Source organism: Myxine glutinosa, chromosome 2, assembly GCF_964187855.1.
Source record: "Myxine glutinosa chromosome 2, kmMyxGlut1.1, whole genome shotgun sequence".
In the NCBI taxonomy this organism is placed as follows: domain Eukaryota; kingdom Metazoa; phylum Chordata; class Myxini; order Myxiniformes; family Myxinidae; genus Myxine; species Myxine glutinosa.
The window spans coordinates 150,352,947-150,375,054 of NC_136262.1; the positions used below are offsets into that span (position 1 = coordinate 150,352,947).

Consider the following 22,108-nt stretch of genomic DNA (forward strand, 5'->3'; position numbering starts at 1 on the left):
TGGAGAGGTCAGGTTGCGGTGCATCGTTTGGGAGTGTCAAGATATCTTTGGAGGCAGAGCCAATGGGACTACAGACATTTTAATTTTATTTCAATTGAATTATACACCGGTACTTGAACACCAATCGCCTTTTTGACACATTCAAAACTTCTATTGAGCGGTATTCGGACAAAATATGGTATTTTACGTCAGCATGACCAATCAAATCTGCCGCTGGTAGACCCCACGCATGCCCTTTTCCTTAACTCCCCAAAAATCCACTCGGGCACAACTAGAGTACAACCACCAGTTTTCAACTCATTCCATCCAGGAGTGTGTAGAAATTGAACAGACAGTAAGATCCATCAATAACACCTTTATGCTATTTTACAGATAAACCTTATTGGCAAAGTAAGACAAAACAAGTTGAAAAGGCCATACTTCAAAACTGTGGCGTGAATCTGGACAAAACCTGGTGGACGTATTAGATGCTGAATTTTTTTGGGGAAATTGTAAGATTTATGTCATCAATGAGTACATGGTATAGATCAGGCGAAGAAGAACTTTGGCTCAGGAGACGCTCGATACCATCGAACAGAGTCGCAGGGCTTGGCTCAATGGCAGCGTTGAACTGCTCTGGGCGGCTAATGAGTACAACCCATTCAAACCAATGAGAACACACATTTCGCTTCAATTTGAGAACACAAATGAGAACACACAATTAAGCTGGTTTCTTCCATTTTGTATGTTCGGTACAACATTCATAACATGGGTTTGGTGTAGGTAATATGTACAATCTTAGGGCAGCAAATAAAAGCAATTTCAAGAAAACGTTCAGCCACAGCAACTACTGGCATTTATCAATATGGTTTTGAATGGTCCAACCTGTGTAACAAACTTCCACATCATCTTCAACCTCATTCTTCCTTCCAGATCTTCAAGACAGTTGTTCACCACCATCTCAGATCGTCCCCAATCCAAACCCATGATCTTGTCTACCCTCGTTTCCCCCGCTCAAATCCTCCTCCTTTAAAATCTCCAGTTTTCCCTCCTGACATGTTCCTTCCGTATCAATCTTGTCCACCCCATGCATCCTCTCCTGCCCCCATTCCTCCCCATACCCATTGTTTGTCCAAGTTTGCCTCTATCTTGGTGTTTCCACCCTCGATCTGCTGTTCCTTTTGTCCCGTTGCATCCTGATCCATTCAGTGTACTTGAACTTGCTCTTCGACGAGCCTCGACTATGTATACAAAAAAAGAAAATGTAAACAGGTTGTGCCAGTCTATCCTTACCCAAGCCCAGCTGTGAAACAACAGCTACAACCAAAAGACACAAATGCGCTTATTGAACAGAGCACAATAGTGGAGCAGATAACATATAATCGTTCAAATAGTGATACAAGCACAAAAAATGGCAAGAATATTCTATTTGGGTCGCTTTTCAAGGAAAAAGTGCTAACAAATTGAAATTCCAATATGGTGGCCATTTTTCAAGATGGCCAACGAAGGGGTTCCAAAAAAAATGCAACTTTTCATTATAGAAATTGATAGTTGTCTGATTAAAATGATGTTCATGTCAATTCATATGTTTTAGACTATGCTGAAACCGAGTCTGCTATGAATAAACACATGAAATCATATGGTGCTTTTTAAATTCTTAACTCAAGTACGACGATCAACATTTGTCCATAGAGTTCTAATAATGCTTGTGAAAGGAAACCGTTGCATTCAACAAGAAGGATGCATGTATTAACTTCGCTACTTCGTAATATTTATGTGGTGAAATATGTTGTAATGTCTCGGTTTGAGTGAAGAGACAATCCGCGTGAAGGGACGACCGAGAGGGAGCTTATATAAACTGTGCCGATTCGGTGCGCAATCGTGTGGCATACTGTATCCCCAGCGGTGTAGTCTGCTGAGGTTAACAGGTTCGTAATTGCTTGCTGCAAGAAACTAGAAGGATGTATGCTTTGATTGCCTTATTTATGGAACTAATAATCTGCATTCTTGTGTTGTAGGAATGGGTAGAGAAATAGTTCAATAAAGCCTCATTTCTTGCGAGCGGTCCAAGTTTGATTCCACAACAATTAGTCTCTGTTTCATCCACTAAAGCAGGTAGTGGTGTCCTGATGCTGGCAGTCCCCGAATTTGTCCTGGACCTAGTGATGATGGTCCAACTAGGCCTGGCAAGTACAGCAACATCGAGAGCTGTGCAACTACGTCCATAGCGGTAGCATGTGCACCTTCCACTATATTCTGTGTTGCACCCACATTTGGCTAATTCCAGGCAGTTTTTCACAATAAGTGGAAGGGCAGTCAAGAAGATCTTCCACATCTCACCATGTCTGATCCATCCCCAGCCAGATGGGCTCTGAGTGTCTGGCTGTCAGACTAATGTCTGACCCCATACGTGTCCCGTCTGATAAGCAACACGTTTGGCATTTCTTTGAGTGCTGTTTGAGTTGGTGGTATTGAATCATACGAGATCTGCTTTCAGGTAAACATATTAAACCTTATCCCATTAACAGATGTGACTGCAATGGACCTATCATACATTAAGACCACAAACTTCTCCAGAGTTTGCAGGTCAATATCCTCCATGTTGGCTGGAATCAGGAATCTCAGGAACTTTCTTTGCTCTGCTGTCTGCAAGTGGGAGTGGAAGTGGTATCACCTTCATTCTCCAAGCTCGGATGTTGGAACATAGAAATATTTGTACCATGAAAAGATGTACTCGCCGTAGTTGCTGTTGCATTGTGGTCAATGTTGTCCATAGCAGAGGTGGTGAAGAGTCCCTTTCGCAGGATTGGTGGGCACACAACCCCTTCTGCTACATATTGGCTCACCACTGATTCGCCCAACTGTGCGGATATCTCCAACACCCTGTCATACGAGATGCTGATTCCATTCTCATGAAGCATTTCAATTAATTGTCTCTTTCTCGTCTTGGCAAACACCGTCATCCCAATATATACAGCAAGTGGAGGTTCGCGATCTTTCGAGTGCTTGTGAGTTGCTTCTTCTTCTTCTTTGTGTTTTGTGTGGCAGTTATACTGCAAAAGTTGTGCCATGGCAAGGTCCGATTTGGATACTCCATGTTTCAGATGTGACATGATGTCAACACCATGTTCGATATTGCACACAAACTGAAGAAGTGTCGGTGGAATGGATTCTTCAACAAATTCCATATGGAACTTCTTGTTGAATTTGGATTTGTGGCTGAGCATCTCATTACGTATGATGTCAGCAGCTTTAGCTAGGTGAATAGCTTCACTGTATTTGCTAGCGTCAGCGAGAACAGAGCTTGCGTCCTTCTTGAATGCAATCATTACATCCCGCCCTTGCTGATGTGCTTCAAGCTCAGGTACATGTGAGAGTAACTGCTCCTTCAGCCTTGTTGAGTTCACATCTGGTGATTCAACACCAAGCTGCTCAAGTCGCTGCTTGTAGAGAGAGGCCAGATCTGCAAGCCTAAATAGAACTGGATCCGTCCCTTCACTGGCGGCCTTCCTATCGGTGATGTAGACAACAAGTTCTGAAAAGGCAAAGGGATACAGTTCCTTGCCAGCTGAGCTTTTGGAACTCTGCTCGTGCTTAATGACATTAAGACGGCTTCGCTCTCTGTTGTATAATGCAGCTAAGCAGGCAGGATGATATTTCAACTCCTGCGCCACAGCATCCCCAGCACTAAGCTTTGCGAGGAGTCTTCCATCGCTTAGATTCCTGGCACACTGATTAAGTCTCTCATTCAGTTTCATTGTCATCGCTCGTCTTAAAGCTGATGTCGGAGCCTCATGATCACATAAAAAGCACATTGATGATGCTTGGGAGTGCTGCGAGGTTCTTTGTATCTTGCTGCAGTTCTCGTCTGCGTTTGCAGGAGCAGTCGAAGTTCTTTTCTGAGCCCATTCTAGCTTTGTGTTGTTTAACAGTAAACTACAGCTCTGATGATATTTTGCGCTGTTTCGTGTCAGTGTGTTTTCTATGCCATCACCTTCATCGAGTCTGGCTGGATTCAGCGCGATTGGCAGAGCATTGATAACATGAAACAAAGGTACATTCCTTGCAATGTTGCCATAACCAGCATGGTCCTGTTCTCCATTGAACAAACTACGCGGCGAACTAAGTTTTTCCTTTATGTCCAACTGACAGAGGCAACATTTGCTCCAGTTAGTTTGATGTCTTGAATTGGCTTGTGTATCCATTTTTGGAGAAGAGAAAAACAATAGGTTAAGGCCGAGGGTTTACCCTTTTACCACCTTTTACCATATGCACTTTGATATATGGGATACAACTAGGTTCATGCATTCGCCCTACACCTAGCCCGATCGTTCATCCAATGCCATTTAAATCCCGTGCGATCTGTACACCATCCAGATAACTAAAACCCCGTTATCCTTGGCTCGGCTATCCCGCGCTGGCACATCCTGTCGATTCAGGTGCGGCTATCTAACGTTTGAGGGGTCGATTAGATAGCATTTGGGATACTAACTTTGTTAGCTGGCATTGAACCCCATGCGAAGTTGAACAGCAGTGAACTGACACCAGCGTGCCCTGGTAGTGCATGACATTCACTCTTCTTTGGTCCATCTCAATTAATCCATGGCTGTGATTCTGTCACTCTCAGGTGACCACATTTCTTAACTACAGAATACTTTGTGCACCTCAAGGTTGGAGCTAGCCATACTCCATCACACACAGAGATACGCCATGCGCTACCCTCACCTAGTTTAATCTGCGAGCCACGCGGTGTACCGGGGAGTGACCGTCGATGTGCACTGGTGTCAACTAGGAGCCATAGGTGAGAAGAAAGGGTATTACCGCTACCCTGTACACCCTTTCGTCTATAACCTAAAGTATAGAGGCTACTTTGATTGTGTTATTCAACATATGCTTTACAATGTCTTCCAGAAAATAGCAAAAGGGTGAGTTGGAGAGTTGTATCGGTTTCAATATGGTCTAAAACATATAAATGGACACCAAGATCACTTCAATTGGACAACTATCAATTTCTATAACAAAACGTTTCATTTTTTTTTGGTGCCAATTGGTGGCCATCTTAAGAAATGGCCATGTTGGAATTTCAAGTGTCTAGCACTTTTTCCTTGAAAGGTGACCCAAACAGAATATTCTTAACAATTTTCACACTTGTATCGCCATTTGAGCGATTCTACCAAAAAATGACTTATCTGCTCCACAAGAATGCAATCTGCTATAGGTGAAGCAAGTAGTGGGGGGGCCAATGTTTTCCCGTTGAATTCAAATGTTAATTTGTGGACACTGGTTGGGTTGTCTTTAGGGATGATAGAAGTTGTAGAAAAAATATGTCTCCATTTTTTTCAAGTTCTTTATAGCGGCCATTTTGGATTATCAAAATGGCGTTTGTTGAAAACCGAAATTGTCATTATCTTGGCTTCTAAATGACCTAGAGTGTTAATTTTGGTGTCCAAATGTACATATTTGCGGATACTTAATCCAATAAACACACATTTATACACCTACATATGATCAAAAGGGTTCTTATGGCAGCCATCTTGGATTTTCACGCACTTATGCCAACACATATATATATTTTTTTCCATCATTTTCACTTCTAAATCACATAAAGGCTGGACTTTAGTGTTCAAATGTACACTTATAATGTCTTTGTGCAATATTTTTAGTTGGCAGTGTTCATTGTTACATTGAAGGATCTCCATCCTCCTCATCATCAGTGTTATCGATTCCCATGGGGCGCTCCTGACCCGTGTTACCACACACCTCTTCATCTGCCCCACACATACACATCTCAGAACAGTTGAGATGCTGAGACCTGCATGAGCAGTGAGACATGCATTGGGTCTTCTTGCAGTTACATTTGATTAGATGTGTGATGGCAGCTGGGGCTGGAGGGTCCTTGGTTGTGATGGGCACCAGCTGATCTCCTTCTGCTCTCCATCCATGTTCTGTTGGTTGTGGAAGCTGGGGGTCCGGTACATCAGCCTGATGCCACACCATGGCCTGGAAATGTGCACGAGCAATGGCTTCATGTAAAGCTCCCCGTGTTGGTGGCAGCTTCTGTGCCTCTAGCTGTTTCTTGGTAAACAGTCTCCACCTCAGCTTGCCCACATCCACAACTGTAGTACGAGGCTCATACAGCTGGCATACAAATGCCTCAATGTCACTTTCTGTGTCAGCTCTCAGCTCCTCAGAGGCCCCAAGGTCATGAAACGCAGATACCACCTCAACAGAGCACCTATTGAGGGCTTGCCAACATGTGAGCTTTCCCTTGCCGGCAAACCGACCAGTCTGGTCTGCTCCCGTGAATGCATGGAATCCTGGTAGGGCTGCAGCCTTCCTGACACCAAGTTCATGTACTATTGGTTCCAGTGAGATTTGCCTCTTCTTGTTCCCCACACCCGTGATGAAGTATGTGTCTTTGCATAGTTCATGGTACCGGTGGAGTGCTAGGATGAATACATCAGTATCAGGTGACTGAATGTACAGCTGTGTTGCACCTCTTCGGACGGCATCTAGACTGTGAAGAAAGATCCTCGTATCAGCCTCCTCCTGGGAGCTACGGAGATGCTGTACATCCATGCAGTTGGAGAAGACATCCTGCCTTGAAGTGACGATGAAGACCTTGGTAGTCCCCTCAAAGTGACACAGAGCTTTCTTTGCCAGATAGACAGTTAGCTCATCTTTGGTGTTGGTGTGCGACAGGAACTGTTTTGCTGTCAGTTTCCCAATCGGGGTGCTGTCTTGAACGTGGTAAGCAGTGGGCGGCTTGCCACCTTGGCGCCTCTCCCGTGTGGCCTCTTTCAGTGAATTTGGCAGATCATATCGGTCAAACACGAGGTGGACTTCATCATACCCGTTGGTCTTGCAGTCCAGTGTTGCATTGAAATGGCCAGCCCACTGGGCACATGTTTTGACCCATTGTGGCTTACCCATTGCTTGCACTAATGCCATGCCGTCTATGACAGTCACCTTCTTGGGAGGGGGTGGAGTATGTTCAGGATTGTCGTCGTCTGGCTGCTGACCAGTGCCAGTTGACTTCTTGGGTAGATCTTCTAGGATGCCCATGAGCTTGAGTCTTTGGGCTTGTACGTGACTTGGCGTTTTGACTTGTAGCCGTACATGATGTTCTGACTGATGGTTATAACATCTCGATGAATAGTGGCTGAGCGCATAGTCTCTGGCTCAATGCTCGTGGCTGGTCCTTCCAGTAGCCAGCGGAGGAAAGCATAGAGTACTTTGGGTACATGCTTTTCAGCATCATCAGTGTTCATTTCTCCTTCAAATTGCCATGGGTGCTTGTTCTGACAAGCAATGGCACTGCGGAGAACAGAGGCACTCTCAAACAGTTGTTCGATGTTTTTTTCATTTGTCTTCGTCATTGCATCTTCGACAGCTGCATCACGCACGGCAGTGGAGAATACACAGTCTGACTCGTTTCGACGTTTTGGTTTCATGAAGTGAACGTCATCAATGTGAGAGTTGATTTTCTCCTTCATGCCTTGGGTAGTAGGTGATGGGACATTGTGCACACCATTATTGTCAAGAATCCTGGAGTAAACAGACTTCAGGTCAGACATGTTGAGAATTTCACCAGCTTGGAGTAGAGAGCGAACAAGGCTGACAAACTCAATGTCTGCGGCTATTTTGATAACATTAGTTTCTTGCAGTATGTGTTCTTTGTCATCACTTGATGTCCCACTCTTGGGAGCACGTTGGACATTCTGCACCCAGCATGGGAGATGATACTTGACGTCGATCGCATGAGCATCATGTGCACTGATGGCAGCACTCAGCTGAACTTTCCACTTGTGGTTGCTGCCTTCTTCAACAGCTTTCTTCAGCTGTTTACCTGCGTTGAACGTGCATACAACATGTACACTTTCCTTAGTGACCTCTTGACAGAAGAAACAAAGGTCTCTGTTGAATGGAGTTGATGATGAACGTGTGAAGCGAAGAGTCTCGTCTTGCGTAGAACCTGAGGTACTTGCAGCGGCAGGTGCAGAAGAAGGACGTCCACACCTCTTATGAAGATGCTGGGTGTCGCCATGTTCGCAGGCTTTCTGGTGGCGAACTCTAGCACGCTCCAGGTGAGCAGTGTTGCATGTAGATCCATAACATGCCCGGTGCCACTTTGCTTTATTGTTCCTCAAGTCAGTGGCAGTGAAACAGCTTAATCGTTCGCTGATCTGTTTGAAGTCGGCATCACCATATCGTGCCCTCTCCTGGATGAACTGGAGAAACTTTGCATATGAGCCCAGTGCTGGCTCAGTCACTAGTGCACCTTGGGGATCCTGGCACTGAATGCAAAGTGTGAAATCAGTTTCTTTCTTGGTTTTCTTGCTTTTTGGCTCCATCATAGCTCAGGGTCACGAATCTGGAACATACAAATAACAAATAACAATTAAGATAGATGTGCATTAAGTTAGATTTTGGACACTGGTTCGGCTGTGCCATAAAAACCTATTTTTATCCCTTGTAGGTTATTAAAGAAGGTTTCATTCAATTCTCTATCCCCAAAAATGTACAACTGGACACCAGAATCGAAACTCTAGGTCATTTAGAAGCCAAGATAATGGAATTTTACGTTTTCGACATCCGCCATTTTGAAAATCCAAAATGGCCGCCATAAAGAACTTGAAACAATTGGAGACATATTTTTTCTAGAACTTATATCATCCCTAAAGACAGCCCAACCAGTGTCCAAAAATTAACAAGCAATTTCACCGGGCATTTCAATCTGCTACATTGGCCCCCCCACTAAAGTACGAAAATAGGTAAATCACAAAAGTCATACAATGACCCAGAGACCTGTTCAATTTCCAGTTCATACGATCGAGGTATGGCAATCGCTAGAGCCTTAGCTAATAGTATTTGTAAGGATTAGAGAGAAATAATGCAAGCATCAATGACAACCTTATTCATGACTATACCTTCTCCAACCAACAAATAATTATTCACCAAGAGTCCTCACTCTTGCCACAAAAGTAATCAATAGGGTTGTACAATTCCACAACCGTTGCCCTCTGCTCAATCTTGCCCAAATATCACCCCAGCACTGCTTGCCTATTCTCCTGACCTCGGACGGTGCAGAGCTCACCTTCAGGCCTTACTCCCTTTTCATATTCTTCCCCCTGTCTCGCTCACCCTCTGCCCAATCATGTCCCCCAAGTGCAGCTTTAGGTAGACCTGACACAGCAAGACAAAGGTAAGCTCTTTTCAGCTCTCCCTCCAACTCCAACCAGTCTTTGCTAGTAAGGCCACCACATGAGAGTAAAGGTCAGAGCACTCTTTCCCTGCTGGTGAGGGTCGAGTGCATCAATTCATTTTCACACTCGAGTACAGCAAGGTCTGGCACCACCTAAGTCGACCATTTTCCACTCAGATTGGATGCTCAACAATTCCGATACTCTTGGTAACGTTTTCGCTTGCGGTGATGGCCCAAAAACAATGGCTGGTCGTACGTTGTTCAGATCATATTCTTTCAAACGGGGAACAGCAATGTGCTGCAAGAGATGCAAGGGACAGGGTAACAACTTCTAACTCCACCAAATCATGCAAATAATCTATATCATTAAAACGCTCATTTCTGAAGTTTGTAATCGGAACTTCTCTCCAGCTATTGCTCCTGTCGCCCTAAGATATGTGTGATACTATGTAGTTATGACTAACCCTTCCATATAAGCATACCTATGTCTCCAAATGTCTATAAGTGTGGAATAAAAGCTGAAAATCAGTGAAAAGTTTTGAATAACGCAGGCCATTTTGTTTTACGCACTATTTATTTTACTTTTAATTTATTTTATTTTACAAATGTAGAGGTTTGAGAGGGTCATTAACCAGTGTGGCAGCTACATTCAAATGTAAGGTGTGCACAGAGGGAGCTGCAGATGGAGGAAATGTTGAGTTGGATCTTGGAGACGGCGTGAAGCTGGAAGGTGTGAAAACATTTGGCTACCTCGGAGAACATTCTGAATGGAGAAGGTGAATCAGACTCGGCAACGGTTGCTAGAGTGAGATGTGCATGGAAGAAGTTTCGGGAACTGAGTGGCGTGCTGATGAGGAGGGGAGTGTCGTTGAGGCTGAAGGGAAAGGTGTATGCTGCATGTGTGAGAAGTGTTATGATTTATGGGAGCGAGACATGGGTAATGAATGTAGAGCAGCAACGAAGGCTGGAAAGGGTGGAAATGCGAATGGTTCGGTGGATGTGCAGAGTATCGTTGAGAGAGAGGAAGACAAATGATGAATTGCGAAAGATGATGGGAATAGAGCCTGTGATTGATGCTGTGAAGAGGAACAGGTTGAGATGGTTTGGTCATGTGTCGAGGAAGGATGAAAGTGACTGGTTGAGAAGAGTGATGGAAATGAATGTAGAAGGAAGTAGAGAACGGGGAAGACCGAGAAAGACTTGGCTAAAGATGGTGGAAGAAGAAATGCGGGCAAGGGGGTTAACAAGGAGAGATGCAGAAAATAGGGCAAAATGGAGAAGATTGTCATGGGGACCGCAAGGCTAACCCCCGCTCTATCAGGGAAAATGGCCTTAAAATGCATGTTGTTGTATTTTTATTTTACGCACAGTGAGATGCTGCACATGATACCGAGGAGAAGAAGAAGACGTCCCGATGTGTGCCGGATGCGCAGCAACTCGAGAGGCATGCTACGCCTTTTAATACAAATATAAATGCGATCAGAAATGTTAAGGGGATACTTACCAATTACCACACTATAAGAGACAATACTGCAGTTGAATACAAAGCGATATTCAGGAGATCCGCCAGAATGAATGTTGGTGCCAACTGACACAATTATTTTGAAAGGAAGCGGGAAGGCGGCAGGCACCTAAAATGCTGCACCGAGTTAAATATGTGAATTTATGGTAATAATCACTTCTTAACAAGTTAGTTTGTATGAACATAAACACTATTTATGCCCGTGATTTTAACGGGTTACCGCTAGTTAATAATATAAAGCCATGGCAACAATTGCAACTTTAAAAATTATTCTATGCAATATTAGTGTTTAACCCTGGAAAGTTCTTGCACACACACATCTGTAGAATTTTATTTTGTTACTACACATTCTATAAGTGTTTCAAAAAACATTTGTTAATGAAAATCACCTCAAACAAGGCATAATGTGTTACAGGAATTACCTGTTGGTCAGGATACATGCAGCAATAGTTGGTGGGGCACTTCCTTCCTAGTACCCACTATAGTAATGAGACCATGTACGTGCACGCGCGGTCGTAGTCTGGGTACCGGTCTTGCACAGGGAAGGAAGGGGAGAGAGAAAAAAAGAAAAAAAGAAAAAGAAAGGGGTGGTAAGCTTTTCCCAGTGGTGGTTCCAAGACGTTTGCAAAGCTAGGTGGTATGGTTTTGGCTGTGAAAGAGTAACAAACACTTTAAATGATAAAATAATTATGTATTTATTACTTGTGAAAATCGAAGATTTTTCAAGTATATTGGTTGGTATTGTGCGTTATGTCTGTCTGTCTGTCTGTCTATCTATGTATGTCTGTCTGTGTCTGTCTATGTGTATGTCTGTCTGTGTGTATGTCTGTCTGTGTGTATGTCTGTCTGTGTGTATGTCTGTCTGTATGGCAGTCGCCTACAGGTCACAATTTTCAACCGATCTCCACGAAACTGCACCAAATGGTAGAGTTTGTCATACGCAAGAAGCCTATTGTTTTTGGTCAAAAGGTCAATAGGTCAACATAGGTCAAAGGTCACCAATTTCTAAAATCGGCCATGTTTCTAAAATCAATTTTCATCTGAATGACTTGGAATTTTAAGAGGATTTGCATATCAGGTCACTGAATTCAAGCACCAATTATTTTTGAGGTCATAATAAGCCAACAACTTATCTTAAGGATTTCACAAGTATCGTGCTAAGCACGACATATTTCTGGTTTTTGTATTTGTTGGTCGAAAGCAAGGATCAAGATAATTTATGTGGTGAGGTTTCAATGAAATATTGCCTGTCGAGTGGAGAATCAAGGCATGAAAGATCCTCATCAAATGGCATAGATATTTAACTGCCAGTAATAACTTTAGAGAAAATGAGGTGAGCACAGCAAGGCCAGACAATGATCAATTGTAATAAATGGTGGATACATCACCAAAGCAAAAGAGCTTCTGATTGACAAAGATGCATTATATATATATTGTCGTGAATCATTAGTTCCATCTGAGTAATGGCCTTCATTACATACGTGCACTTCTTATGATGCTATTCCTGTGTCCACCGCGCGGGGAAGGATTTATATACCGTCTGTGCGGAAGGGGGTTTCATTCAGCTGTTTTGTGCCTTCAAGTTGGTAAGATTGCTAAAGGACGTGCTTTATATATTTGCTTATATCCCTGTAATGGCGTAATGTTAATGAAGGTGCTCTGGGATGCTTGCTTGTTAGCTTTTGTGTTTTCTTTGTAGATGAGTTGCATTCAAGTGAATAAAAGCTCACGTTTGGAGTTTTCCTGGTGAATCGTATTGTTTCACCACATATATATATATATACACTTTAATGTTGAACTGATGCATGATTTAATCAACTTATCGATTGTTTGGATCAAACAATGTTGAATGTAGTCAGTCGACAACTATGGTTATATTTAACATGGTCAAGGTCGAGTAGTAAAGCAAGACTAACTGCTCATTATCACTTGACGCTATGTACTCTACTACACTACTCACGTAAGAAAGGAAATTCCCCTTTCTCCTCCTTCGGTTGGTACAACCGTAACAAGTGCAGTTTTCTGGCATCTTTCAACTACTTCAGATTGCTTTCAGCTTTCTAATCTGGCCACGATTTAATCCAACTACGCCTCGGGTGGTTGAAATGTAACTATGTGTGCCGGATGTCCGGGCTGCTATTATTAGTTGGTGGATGTTAAGGATCCAGCGGTGTCCTTTGTCAAGAGTGGGCGAGTTATCACTGGCATCCTGACCAAATTACAAATTCCTGCCCTGACTAATTGATGGGAAGGCAATGGCAATCCACCTCGTATCACCTTTGTCAAGCAGCCAAAGACCTGCCTTCAAGCAGAGCACTCAATCAATCAATCTTCTCAAGCTTATTTTCTAATTTATCTGCTCTCCTGATGGTGTGCACATCCAGCTTGAATGGTGTGCCTCGATCTCTGCTTTACTTAACTTCTTCCACTTCCTTCAAATTTCTCCATTCTATCACCACCAGAGTTTCTTCTATTCATGCTCTGTACACCTCGAATCAGACAATCAATCATTTTGCCACGGTTTCTGTGACATGTTTCAAGGTTAAATCAATCCTGTCTGATTGTATGTTTAGTCAGACGCGTTGCAAGAACAACAAGAAAGAGCAATCAGAGATTGCATTCCCTCACCAGGACATGTTTTTCAAGGCTTTGTGTTAAAACAAATATGGCGGCCGAACCATGTGACTGATGACATCATTTTTTTGTTCCACCAATTTATCCATAGATTACGCTCAGGAAATTTCATCTTGATCGATGAAGTTTTGTACTTGTTGAATTATGACGTCATAATGGAGGAACCTGTTGCATCATCATTAACATATTTCATTCCCCATGGTGAGTTCTTTACAATGAGACGTCTCAATTTTTTCTCTGCAGCACTTTCAGATATAGAGGTGCAAAGTTTTTTGGTTTTTCCAAGATGGTGCCCGTACCATGTGACCTATGACGGCAAAATTAAAATTTTCTACAGAAAGAGTTGCACCTATGGCGAAAATTTCCTGTCAATCGGACCAACGGTTGCAAAGAAAATAATATTTATTCTGTGCGAACAAACAAAGACAAACAGACTCAAATGCAATAGTCTCCTCTGGCAAGGGTAAAAATAAAACATCATGTAACATAATCTCCCTTCTGGGTGAAGAGCAAGACAGTTTGATGAGAAAACAGACATATTACGCTTCACACACAATGGAAACGGGTTCGGTATGCCACGCTTGATGGAAACAAAATGGCTTCTAATTGCAAGTTGTCAGGACTCTATATACAGGGACTCTAGTTTTTATGAGGTTGACGAAGAGGACTTGCTACAGTCTCATGCAGAACCCTTAAGGTTAAGCAATGAGGATCTCATCGAGTTGGAACAGCAGCAGGCTGCAGAAGAAGAAGAGGGAGCTACGGTGACGCCTCGATTCAAGCAGCGCACGATGGAAAACCTCAGGCAAATTATCGGCACGTTTGACAAGGTGTTGGTGTTGGGCTAGCGGCTAGGGTGCCGGCTTAGGATCCTAGGATCCTGGGTTCGAATCCCGGTTGATCGCTGAATTAACACCAAGGGGTTGACTCAGCCTGTCATCCTTCCTGAGGTCGGCAAATTGAGTACCAGTTCACTGGTAATTCCCTGTTTGTCATAAAAAAAAGGCGACAAAAAGAGTTGGCGGCAGGAAGGGCATCCGGCCGTAAAACATTGCTTCAAAAAGGGGACCGAAAAACAACAACAACCACGGTCCCCGAAAAAGGCCAACCCCCGCTTTGCGGGGAAAAATGGCCTCTAAAGATGGTTTTTTTTGGGGGTTTTTTTGAGTAATTTATTATCGAGCAAGATCAAAATGTTGAAAGGAGCACTGATTTTAGCAGTGTTAATGACGCCCTTCGTTGCTACAAGGTACTTTATTCAACAAAGAGAAAGAAAGCCATCCAGCCCAATGTCTGCAGTTTTCAAACTGAAAGATGCATCACCAACTACATTCACCAGCCAGGATAGGATGCTAATTCCACCAGCCAAACCAATCCCACTGGTGAAGAAAGCGCCAGCAAAGTGTCGAGTGAAGAGGCAGACCATTGGGCCTCTCCGCAAGTGTGACTTTCCTCCTGCAATAAACTCCATTCCTCGAGCTTCGGTTAAATAAAGTGTCACCACGACTCGGAGCGTGCAAACTGTTCGGTGTACAGTATATTGATTATATTAATGTGTTTATCTGTGTACGGTACGTCTGAAAAACCACAACAGGTAGCCCAAAAATTCCAGCACCGTAACAACTCCCCTTTAATACATCGGTTTATATGGGAAAATATGTTTTGTTTAACAGTTTCGCTTATCACAAGGTTTTGTGGGAACACAACCCTTACACAATAAGCGGGGATCGACTGAACATGGAAATTTCAAAATCAACTCGCTTTAAACTACGAGCAAAGTACAATTTACCACAATAGTATGGTTTTTCAGGCGAAACCAATAAATAACTAGGACGGCACTCGGTATAACGCATACCTCCGCCAGGCTGAACAGCTTATGGTTGGTATCCCACAGATAAGCTGGCCGGGATTTGCATTCCGACCTGAATCAAAAGCGAATTGCCTCGTTCTAATCCACCATGTCACCGAACCAATTCATCCACTTCGTTTTGTCATAAGCCGTCCACAACTGAGATATCCTGCTACGCATAGTTTCTGGCCCTATCTCTCAATGGACTAGAATCACTTGAAGAGAAACTAGGGCTAAGAGTTAGGGGAAAGAGCAAGATTAGAGTTTGGGAACTTTGTTCCTTTCACATTTCTTTCTACTTTTTCATATTTATCTTTATTCATTCTAATTCCTTCTTCTTCTTTATTTCTCTCTTTATCTATCTGTCTTTGGAGAAGTGAATTCTTGCAGATTTTTTTTTTCTGGAAGGTTCACTTGGCTGGGTTTGAGGGTATAGGAGTAGCGGTTGAAGAGCAAAACACCATTACAGTTATAGTCCGATTGGGAATGTAACAAAAGACAGACAGCTCAAAGTGAACTGTGCTCCCTCAACAGCACCTCATCAAATGTACAAGGACAATGAACAAATCAATACTGGATGTGGGATTTTAACCCAGGATCGATCAGAGCATCATGAATCAGGTGCTCAAATCACAAATGGTAAACTACACCAACCCTAACACTCACCACAAAAGCACAAGGTTGGATCAGTGAGAAAACCAGCATAGTGAGCTCTTAAATTGTAGTTAGGGTCCTGGTCATATGGAGTATGAGAAAAATGTGGAAGATTGTAGGAGAAACAAAGTTATCACAATATTTGGGAGAAAGGTTAAAACAAGAAAGGCAAAAATATTAAAACACGAAGCACAAATCTATTGAATGGTACTTTGTGGCTCAGGAGGTATATTATCATCAGGTGAGATAAATCAGTGACTCTAACCCAAGCATCATCGCCACAGTACCAACTAAAGAGTTCTATGTTTCATACTGTTATTCCCTCATGTTGATGAGATGTAAGGATTTGTAAGGGGTGACTTCATTGGTGCCACATTGAGTTTAATGAAAACTATTCAGGTTACACAAAGTAAAGTGGAAATAGAGATACTCAACAGATTGAAAATCAAAATCCTGACATACATACATACATACATACATACATACATACATACATACATACATACATACATACATACATACATACATACATATATATACATACAAATTCCTGCCCTGAAAAATTCCTGCCCTATATATATATATGTGTAATTGAAGTGGTATATTTGAAATATATTTGTAAACAGGCATGTATACGACAAATAAGATCAAACCAACTGTCGGCGTTTATGAGTGAGGAACATTACCATATTATAATCATATATTATCAGCCACAAACACATTATTAGCTTTTTAAACAGTCGTTAATGCTGTTTAGAACATTAAATTAGAGAGGTTCCAGGGTACCTGAACTCAACTGGTCTATATCAATATGGTTAGAATATGCATAATAGAACCACAAACTATATAGTTTATATGTGCTAAAAATATATGACAAAAATTGTTTTCAATGTGGCCACCCTGCCGCGCCCATTTTTGGGCGTGCAACGCCCAAACGCAATCCCAAACTAGTTTATGTCTTAAGGATGCTGCATAACAAGTTTCATCACATTTCATCAATATTTGTGACTTTAAGAGCGTAGACGTTGAATTGTTTACAGAAGACAGACAGACAGACAGACGACGGATGACGGACACTGGATGTCGACAAAAACTCAGCTGGACATAGTCCAGTTGAGTTAAAAAAGAAATATGGAGGAATCCCGACATCCGTGAGGTCAGGTAAGTTTTACTTACAGAACTGAGGGAAGATCTACTGTAATCTATATACCGCAAACTGATTGTTTGTTACCGAGACAGGTAACCCACAATGGTTGGGTTATTAACATGCTATCAAAAAACTGAAGCACATTCCTTACTTCCACAGTTGTTAATCCGTACACCACTCATCGATTCATGAACCATACACCACTTCAATCCATTAACTTTGTACATGACATTTGGATTAAAGTGTTATGGTCATATTTACTGTATTGTTATTACTATTAAGAAAACGACACTACTGAAACGATATACTGTATTAAGAAACCTGGGCTTAATTTGTGCGAAGCGGTCCGAAAGTGAGGCATAAAGCCCAAGGCCTATACGTACCATTTTGATGGAAGAGCTGTAAGGCCGATGCTTTCGATATTTGATGGTCATTTCAACAATCGGTTTGTTTGTGTTTCACACTGAATGAAAAACGTAAAGGTAGAGCATGGCGATTGTGATATATGACAGGTTCGACGATATGTTCGGCATGAACGCCATTGGAATCAAAATGCCAGAGTGTGGAGAGTCAGCCGCCGTATCGCCGTAATGACATCAGACGTAATCACATCACCCTGTCATGTGACCAGATCCTCAGCTCTGATTGGTATATGTTTGAGGGGACATACATACATAGACGGACAAAAACTGTTCTAGACGGCTTTTCCCTATGGGCGACGCCATAAAAAAATCTTCCCCGAAGAGCAAGTGAAAATCCCTGTCCCTGTACAAGTATTATAGTCAAAAGATACCCCAAAGCCCTTTCACATTAATTTATAAGGTCTCTGGTCCTCTACCTGAAAGCAAATTCAGTGCTGTCAAAAAAGAGATCGCACAACAGGAATCACAATGGGTGGTTTGCCTTTGCCTTACCATTGTAAGTTAGATGAAGGATGAATGAAATGAATGAATGATCGTTTTAAGGCCATTTTCCCCCGTTAGAGCGGGGGTTAGCCTTGCGGGCCCCATGACAATCATGGTTCCCTATTTGAGGCAATGTTTTTATGGCCGGATGCCCTTCCTGACGCCAACCCTTGGTCATGCTCTGACGATGCGCAGGGTACGGTGTACCTATTCTAAATCGGGGTACATACCGTGATCATTCATACCAGCAGGCTGGTACTCAAGCTGCCGACCTCGGAAGGATGACAGGCTGAGTCAACCCCCCTGGCGTTAATTCAGCAATCGACCGGGATTCTTGATAGGTTGAGTGAGTGATAGGTTGATGATGGTGAAAATGATGATTGGAAAGCTCTTGGTGAACGGCATCTCGGGATATGCTCCACAGGTTGGTCGAAGCAATGAAGAGAAGGACAAGTTCTGGTGTGCGATAGAGAAGCTGATGGAAAACGTGAAAGATGAAGAAGTTGTTGTGGTGGGAGGAGACCTGAATGGACATGTGGGAAGGAGTATGGATGGTTTTGAGGGAGTTCATGGGGGTTACGGATATGGTGTGAGAAATGGAGAAGGTGAAAGGATTTTGGAGTTTGCTGATGGAGCTGATTTGTTGATTTGTAATACTCAGTTCCAGAAAGTGGATAATAAGCTTGTTACATACACGTCAGGTGGGTCGACGACAACCGTTGACTACCTGATGGTGCGTAGGCGAGATAGGGGGCACCTCCGGGACACAAAGGTGATCCCGGGGGAGGAGGCTGTTTCACAGCACCACTTGGTTGTCTGCGACATAAGGGTGAAAGGTGCGAGGAGAGCTCGGCGGGTGAAGTACCAACCAAGAATGAAGGTGTGGAGGTTGAAAGAGGTGACAGTAAGGGAGGCATTAAAAGAGAGGCTGAGTAGGGTAGAGGATGATGTGGTTGAGCTTGAAAGTGGTTGGATGTCAATGAAAGCTAGTCTGTTGGGAGCCGTTGGTGAGGTATGTGGATGGACAAAAGGACCACCGAGGCACTCGGAAACATGGTGGTGGGATTATGAAGTTGGAAAGAGGATTGACGAGAAGAGGAAGAAGTTCAAGGAGTGGCAGAAGGCGAAGGGTACGGGAGCAGAAACAGCAGAGTATGAAAGTTATAAGGCAGCCAGGAAGGCTGCAAAGAAAGAGGTAGCAAAGGCGCAGGAGGCATGTAGGAAAATGTTCGGAGAACGCTTGGATTCGGAAGAGGGTCAGAAAGCAGTATTCAGGATTGCAAAGCACATAGCGAAAGAGAGGTGTGACGTGATGGGGGTGAGTTGCTTGAAGGATGAAGTGGGACAAATCGTTGTGGACCCAGATGGAATTAAAGGAAGATGGAAAAGATATATGGAAATGCTGTTGAATACAGAGAATGAATGGGATGGCAACAGAGAGAATAACCCAGTTTTAGGACCGGCAGAGAAGATAACTGAGAAGGAAGTTGAGGAAGCGATAAAAGCAATGAAGAGTGGAAAAGCGGGAGGGCCAACGGGAGTTGTGGGAGATATGTTGAAGGCAGCAGGAAGTTGGGGTGTGAAGAGAATGACAAAGATCTGTAATCTGGTGGTGAAAGAAGGCCGCATTCCAGTGGATTGGGAACTAAGTACCCTCGTCCCTCTATACAAGGGGAAAGGTGACCCTCTGGAGTGTGGCTCGTACCGAGCGATAAAGTTATTGGAGCATGGAATGAAGGTATTGGAAAGGGTGTTGGAGAGGAGGATAAGGAAAAAAGTGAAGATCAACGAAATGCAGTTTGGATTTATGCCAGGAAGAGGAACGACAGATGCGCCTTTCATTGTGAAGCAGTTGCAGGAGAAGTACATGGAGAAGAGGAAGAAGTTGTTTTTTGGGTTTGTTGATCTGGAGAAAGCATTCGATAGGGTTCCACGCAAAGTATTGACATGGGCATTGAGGAAGTTAGGAGTGGAGGAATGGTTGATCAGAGTAGTGATGGCAATGTACAAAAGAGCGCGCACAGCTGTAAGGACGAAGGACGGGAACAGTGGTGAGTTTGAGGTGAAGGTGGGAGTGCATCAGGGGTCGGTACTAAGTCCACTACTATTTGTAGCTGTGATGGAGGTGCTGGCTCAGAACGTAAAGGAGGGTTTACCGTGGGAGTTGTTGTATGCAGATGATCTGGTGTTGATTGCGGAAAGTATGGATGGACTGAAGGAAAAGATGAACAAGTGGAAGGAATGTATGGAGACAAAAGGTCTGAAGGTGAATATCGGAAAGACGAAGGTGATGGCAAGTGGTAAAGCATGTGGTGAGGTGGAAAGAACTGGGAAGTGGCCGTGTGCTGTGTGCAGGAAGGGTGTCGGAGTGAACTCCATTCAATGTACAATGTGCGCTGAGTGGGTTCATCAAAAATGTAGTGGTCTGAGAGGGTCATTTACCAGTGTGGCAGCTACATTCAAATGTAAGGTGTGCACAGAGGGAGCTGCAGATGGAGGAAATGTTGAGTTGGATCTTGGAGACGGTGTGAAGCTGGAAGGTGTGAAAACATTTTGCTACCTCGGAGACATGCTGAATGGAGAAGGTGGATCAGAATCGGCAACGGTTGCTCGAGTGAGATGTGCATGGAAGAAGTTTCGGGAACTGAGTGGCGTGCTGATGAGGAGGAGAGTGTCGCTGAAGCTGAAGGGAAAGGTGTATGCTGCATGTGTGAGAAGTGTTATGATTTATGGGAGCGAGACATGGGTAATGAACGTAGAGCAGCAACGAAGGCTGGAAAGGGTGGAAATGCGAATGGTTCGATGGATGTGCGGAGTATCGTTGAGAGAGAGGAAGACAAATGATGAATTGCGAAAGATGATGGGAATATTGCCTGTGATTGATGCTGTGAAGAGGAACAGGCTGAGATGGTTTGGTCATGTGTTGAGGAAGGATGAAAGTGACTGGTTGAGAAGAGTGATGGAAATTGATGTAGAAGGAAGTAGAGGACGGGGAAGACCGAGAAAGACTTGGCTAAAAATGGTGGAAGAAGAAATTTGGGCAAGGGGGTTAACAAGGAGAGATGCAGAAAATAGGGCAAAATGGAGAAGATTGTCATGGGGACCGCAAGGCCAACCCCCGCTCTAGCAGGGAAAATGGCCTTAAAATGCATGTTGTTGTTGTTGTTGTTGACCTGGATTCGAACCCAGGATCCTCGGATCCCAAGCCGGCACCCTAACCGCTAAGCCAACACCAGGCTATAAGTTAGATGAAGGATGTGGAATGTATTTAAGATGCAGGTAATATCTCACCTAACCTTCACAAAAAACCCAAAAACCAAAAAGCAGACAGGACAATCGGATGATAATCCACACAAGAGATGTCACCCTTCATGATGCAATTCTCCACCTGTAAAACACCACGTCTGACGAGAGCCTGGTTTGGAATAGAACCAAGGCAAAATAGCTCAAAGATAATTGTGCTCCCTCATCAGCACCACGTCAAATGTACAAGGATAATGAACAAATCAATACTGGAAATTGGATTCCAACCCGGGATCGATCACAGCATCATGAATGAGGCACTCAAATGACAAATCGTGAATGACCTCAAACCGCTCCCTCACCTCAAAAGAACAAGGTTGAATCAGTGAGAAAACCAGCGGTTTGATCTTCTCGTCTGGTTAACCTGGTAATGTGGACGAGAAAAATGAAAGAGTTGAAAGAGAAACAAAGTTATCATAACATTTGGGAAATTTTTTTTTTTTTAAGCCAACAAATATTAAAACACGAAGCACAAACCTACTGAATGGTACTTTATGGCTCAGGAGGTATATTATCATCAGGTGAGATAAATCAGTGACTCTAACCCAAGCATCATCGCCACAGTACCAAATACAAGTAGAGCTACATTCAAAATACACCACCCCATCATACCAAATAAATAAATAACATATCCTCTAGCAAGCGACATTGCCTCCACTGCCTCCAGTTGTGGCCTCAGAACCAAAATAAACAATTTATAAAAGCCCTCACCTCTCTGCACCACCATCACCCAACATTCTTGGGTGAAATGCCAGGGGCATAGAAAAGGCCCCTTTATACAAGGGTATGTGCCATGTGGCAAAGTAGAGAAAAGAAGGGACATTCCTTATAGAAAATGGCTTATAGAAAATGTCGACCAATAGAAAAGAAGGGACATTCAAAAAAAATCTCGTGTGCATGCTGGACTACC

At 43.3% G+C, this 22,108-nt stretch overlaps 1 protein-coding gene across 2 annotated transcripts in view; it reads right to left on the reverse strand.

Annotated features, from left to right (window-relative positions):
• Positions 1 to 69: 69 nt before the first annotated feature.
• The window catches only part of LOC144890668 (uncharacterized), a 42,505-nt gene continuing 20,466 nt past the window's right edge, over positions 70 to 22,108 (reverse strand). The window contains exons 5-8 of one of the 2 annotated variants that reach the window (XM_078771808.1): positions 21,501 to 21,562; positions 11,129 to 11,238; positions 9,077 to 9,482; positions 70 to 8,353 (exon numbers count right to left, since the gene is read on the reverse strand). In XM_078771808.1, the coding sequence (XP_078627934.1) occupies positions 5,659 to 7,044 (1,386 nt within the window). In that variant the 5' untranslated portion in view covers positions 7,045 to 8,353; positions 9,077 to 9,482; positions 11,129 to 11,238; positions 21,501 to 21,562 and the 3' untranslated portion in view covers positions 70 to 5,658. The remainder of the gene's footprint in view (positions 8,354 to 9,076; positions 9,483 to 11,128; positions 11,239 to 21,500; positions 21,563 to 22,108) is intronic. The other variant, XM_078771807.1, reaches the window with a different exon arrangement.